This window comes from Tupaia chinensis, unplaced genomic scaffold, assembly GCF_000334495.1.
Source record: "Tupaia chinensis unplaced genomic scaffold, TupChi_1.0 Scaffold000226_1, whole genome shotgun sequence".
NCBI lineage: Eukaryota > Metazoa > Chordata > Mammalia > Scandentia > Tupaiidae > Tupaia > Tupaia belangeri.
Window position 1 is genome coordinate 1724412 of NW_006159701.1, and position 5103 is coordinate 1729514.

The window sequence follows — 5103 nt, forward strand, 5'->3', positions numbered from 1 at the left end:
TAGAGAAACCACAAAAAAAAAAAAAAAAAAAAAAAAAGATGGTAGAAACGGTCCAAAGAAAACGGTCCTAATCCCTTCTGGTGCTTTTGAAAAGTGCCCGTTTAGAGGCAGCGGGCTCCCCACTGAACGAGAAATTGAACGCGGGGTGGCTTACCTGGGAGGGATAAAAGTAACAAATGCCGGCTCTGGTTGGATCTCCTTCTTCCTTTACCTTGGAACCGTCATAAAGAAAAAAATAATTCCACCTGGCAAGAGAACAGAATGGGGCCATGTTTCCTTTTATCCCGCGATCAGTGCATTTTAAAACACAGCTTCTGATTTCCCTGCCTGAGGAGGGCTTGTTACTCAGTGTCTGAAAGCCTTCTGGTGGCCCTGGAGGAGGAAGAAGCCAGTCGCTACAAATAGATAAAACCACTCCATAAGTGCAGGAGACTCAGACTAAAAATATGCCTCCCTCCAGCCGTCAGGCCATCTGCCTGAAGAGACATGAGTAGCGACAGGAAAAAACGGAGTGGCGACAATGACAGCTTTTCCTTGAAACACTGACCCTTAACTAGCCAGCCACATGGTCTGCTATGCTGTCCTTTAAGGCTGATAAACTAAGTTAGGGGCCTCTCAGAGGCACTCCTCACAACTGCACAGTGCTAGGATCTCCAGAAAGCCCTCTGCCAGGAACTCAGGCAGTCCGTTAATAAATGTCCCTCTCTGGGGGCCCACAGCACGCTCTCCACTGCCCAGCAAACTCGGAATTTGAATTCAGGACAGTGAGTCCATGAAGCAGTGGGAAACGGGCCTATGAGAGTTTAAGCCGATCGAAACCTTGCCAGGCCTCTAAGTACCACTCAGACACATTTCCTTATGGACCTTCTACTTGGCCCAGAGGAATGTCTTTCTTCTGAATTTCTAAAACCCTCTGTTCTTCCCTAAAGAAAAGAAACAGACGGGGAAAGGAAGAAAGCACCCCTAAATGGGATCTGGTCATACTACAATCCCTTCTCTTTCCTTTCTCCATCTCGTTGGAATTTGGGGTACAAAGGCTTATGAACCCAGTAAATGTTTTTCAAGCTGCAGGGGCAGGACTCAATCTGCAAACCTCAGCCATGTGGACTCTGGCTCTCTTATCCACTAAGCAAATTGCTCCCATCCCCAAAGACTCTTACAATCTACCCTCCATGTAATTGTAATTTTAAAATATTCTTACAAGCTTCTCTCTCGCTCTGGTCTCATTCCCTCGGCTTAGAGACCCACCAAACTCAACCACAGGGCCCTGCCCTGATGACTTACCATAAGCAAAGGGTGAAGGAATTAAGTTTGCACTTACCGGTGTGATCAAGACCCAAAATATCAACCTGGAGGACATCCAAGCTGGGCCTCTGTGTTTTACGTCTAAGTCTCTGACAGCATGTTTATCAGCCCGTAACAGACAATGTGACTGCTCTGTCCCCAGCATTCCTCTCTGCATCTATGCCTTCTTCTGGGCCTCCCTCTCTGGCTCCCACCTCATCATCCCATGACAAGCACCAATGCTGTCTGCAGTGTGGTCTCCTTTTCCGAGTTCTAGGGACAGACGTGCAACTGGCTGCGGGTAAGCCCATGTGGAAAAGCCTGAACGACATTTCAAAGCCCGCTCGGAACCCCCACCACCCTCCACACTGCCTGCGAGTGAAAACAACCCTGACCTTCCTGGCACAAACATAAACACTGGGGTGTCATTCTGAACCATTCCATCCTTTTTGACTTCCATGCACTGACTCAGTCACTAAATCTCGCTAATTCTAGTTAAACCATGCCTTTTTCACTTTCATCTCTCTGATTAATGTCTGCTGAACCAAATGATCAGAAAGGATTAACCCATTTGGGCTTGAGATGGGAATGGAGTTGGAAGTAGACACTGTGTAAGACCCCTCCAAAGCCAGAGTGGCCCAGTCCCTTCCCATGGTGTCATTCTCAACTGCAACCACCCCAGTCTCTCCAAAGTGAAGACTACAACGCCTTCCTTAGTATCAAGCCAGCTGCAAGACCTGCTATCATTTTTACAATCTGCCAGCAATGCCGGATTCGTTCAAACACTGCCAGAGGCTTGCAAGGTTAAAGCATATTAGCTTTGGAGAGAAATGGCTCATACACTTCATTTGGCTGCTTGAAGAAAACTGGCTTTTTTTAAACAAAGCCAAGACTTGGGCTAGCTGCAGTGGCATGGCAGTAACACAATGCCCTGCAAGGCTGGGCCCACCCGGGATGGTCTCAGGTTTGTACTCCAAGGTCTCCCTGCACACACAGGAAGTACCCGTGATATGGGCAGACTGAGGCTGGGGTTGGACCGAGGCAGGAGGACCCTGTTGAAGGTGTCTCTTCCCTCTCAGAAAAAATAAACAAACAACAACAACAATTGAGACATAGTTGGCCTTCTAGCCTAACGGTTAAGAGAGCCAGATCCCACAAAGCCAACTGCTTCTTGAATCCCAGCCCTGACAGCTTGAGAAACGCAGTGGGTACATGTGCATGCACGCCCCAAGTCCCAACAGGATGGAGAAATGGAGGGGAAGGAATTGCAGTGTGACCACCCCCATCAGCAAGTGTGTCCCACCACCACTGTCTCCCTCTGGCAAATCCCTGCACCATACAGCAATTAAAAAAAAAAATTTAGGACAGGGCCAGCAGGTCATATGGAGGTTAAGGCACTGGATCCCACATGGCCAGCTTCACAGTTCAAGTCCAATTCCTAGCGACTTGAGAATCATGCCAAACACATGTGTGTGTATTCCCAAAATCCCAAGAGGTGACTGAAAGAGAAGGGACTGCACCATGGCCATCCTCCCTGGGGAGTGATTTCTTAATTTCCCTCTTTGTCTCCCTCTGGCAAATACATACATCCTACACCAAAAACTTAAAAAAAAAAAAAAAAAAAAAAAACATAGCTGAGGTTTTTCCATTAACCCCAGAGATCCATCTGGCTGCCTGGCAAGATCTAAACCCTGTAGGCCTGGCTACTCACCAAGAGGCTGCCTTTGTCTCTGGGGAGGTGGAGGCAGCCATTTAATTTCCAGTCACCCTCATGCTCTTCCTTTGGGTTTTCTTTTGCAGTATCCCTTTTCCCCTGAGCTGTGACAGTCCTTCTGTCACCCAGTGCAAAGAATCGAAATGCTGTAGGTTGAAGTGTTCTCAGTTCCACTTGCTTGGTTTTCATTCAGCATGAAAGTGCTACTTCCCTTGCTTGCAGGCTCTCTGAATCCATGAATATCTCTACACCTCTCAGAACTCTGGCAGAGAAGACCATCAAGCAAGAGAATTCTAGCAGCAAAGTCAAACCCTCTAGTCCGGTTCCATGAGCATCAGTGGAACTGTTTGCAGAACGGCCTCTTGAAGTCCCTCTCCAGGAAAGCCCGACAGGATAGAAACATGCTGGAAACAGCACTCTGAAGGGGTTTTTAGCTCATCTAGTTCAAAGTCATCCTGAAGGTTCTTTTACAACTTTTGAAGCTTCCAGTTCAAACAGCAGCACCTTCGTTCTGCAATAAACACAAGGAATAGATTATTTCTGAAACCCACGAGAGAGCATGTGACCCAGCAGGGTTAAACAAATGGTATATTTAAAGGAGCTTTCGAAAACAGTGAAAATCATGTTTCAAAATCTAAAAGGGAGGGGAGCAGAGACTTCAGAGAAAGTGCCTTAGTTGTCTGAACAGTTATGGAAAGCAAACCACTGATATATTTATCTCAAATAATTAGTGTAAAAATGACTTGGGCTTAGTGAAGGAGTAAGCAATACAAATTAAGCAGCTGGAGTAATAATGGAACTCAAAATTAAGGAACCGTCACTTTGACAGCTCAAAAGTAATCAGAACATGTAGAATTCCAGAGGTGGGCAAGTTTTCAAAAAACAAAAGAACTTTTTCAAGAGGCTTTCAAATGCACATGATAGAAAGGCGACTCAGTATATACAATTTCAGAGTCAGAAGGGATCCTGGCATCATACACTCCAATCCTCCTCCCTCCTCTTACATTCTTTCCCCAAAACTACCCTGACTGCCTTTGGCCTACTCTTCCAGAGACAGGTGGTTCACTAAGTTAAGTTTATCCTTCCTTCCACCTAACTAAAATCTGGCTCCTAGTAACCGGCACTCACTGGTCTGGATAACACTCTCCAGGAAAAAAAGGTCTAATCCTTCCGTGTGATGACTTTGGGGACTTCAAAACTGTATTGCTATTATCACTTTCTCCAAGCTTCTGTCCCCAGTAACACACTCAAGTGCTTGCTCACCATTTTGCCATCTGTGGAAACAACACAATTTGTTAAGGTTTCTTTGGGACAGAAGTCCCTACAGGGGACCCCACTGCATCTTCGATGGCCTGTGTAAACTCTCTCTTTACTGAGCTCAGGATATCTTGGGGAAGGCCCCCACCACAGGATCACGCTCGTTTGCAGTCCATGGAGAATAAGTGGGTGCCTGTGGAGGGGGCATCTCAGGTCCTGGAACCTAAGACAGCGGCCCGAAACCCGCTATTCCTTGTTCCCCGAAGACTAGGCCCTACACTGCCAAGGTCCACTCTTATCTCGGAAAGGTCCAGCAGAGACCAGTAATGGTCCTGGTGCAGAGACAGGTCGGTCGGGATGTGACCAGAGAAGGCTCTGGCAGGTTGGAAGTAAGAAGTGGCCGGCAACGGCCAGGGGGTGGTGGTATTGGTACAGGAAGTGGCCTCAGGTGGTCAGCGGGGCTGGAAATGGGTGAGAAGGGGCGCTAATGGGTGAGAAGGGCCCGGAAGCTGCCAGTCCAGCCCCCGAGGCTCAGGAAGCGATCGGTAACCGCAGAACTGCTCTGCCAAGTCTGGAGACCGGGAAACGGTGGGCAAACACCGGGGGTCAAGCGGGGCCCGCCCCTCGGGGTCCCCGCGCTTCCGAGCGCCACCCACCCACCGGAGTAGCCAGGCAGCCCGTGCTCGGGTTCGGGACTCTGCACTCGGGATGTGGGTGGCGGCGGGCGAGGGACACTCCAGCCCAACACGGGCGCGCGCGGCGGAAAGAACCCAGGTCACGCGCCGCGCCGCGCCGCCCCGCCTACCATCCGCTGAACCCGACGCGCGCCGCTCACGGAGAACGCCGTG

The 5103-nt window shown here is 49.1% G+C and overlaps 1 protein-coding gene across 1 annotated transcript in view; it reads right to left on the minus strand.

Moving 5' to 3' along the window:
- HPS4 (HPS4 biogenesis of lysosomal organelles complex 3 subunit 2) overlaps positions 1-5056 on the minus strand; it is a 41278-nt gene extending 36222 nt beyond the window's left edge. The window contains exons 1-3 of the mRNA XM_027771586.1: positions 4916-5056; positions 2996-3509; positions 155-245 (exon numbers count right to left, since the gene is read on the minus strand). Coding sequence (XP_027627387.1) covers positions 155-245; positions 2996-3036 — 132 coding nt within the window. The 5' untranslated portion in view covers positions 3037-3509; positions 4916-5056. The remainder of the gene's footprint in view (positions 1-154; positions 246-2995; positions 3510-4915) is intronic.
- Between the last annotated feature and the right edge of the window lie 47 nt (positions 5057-5103).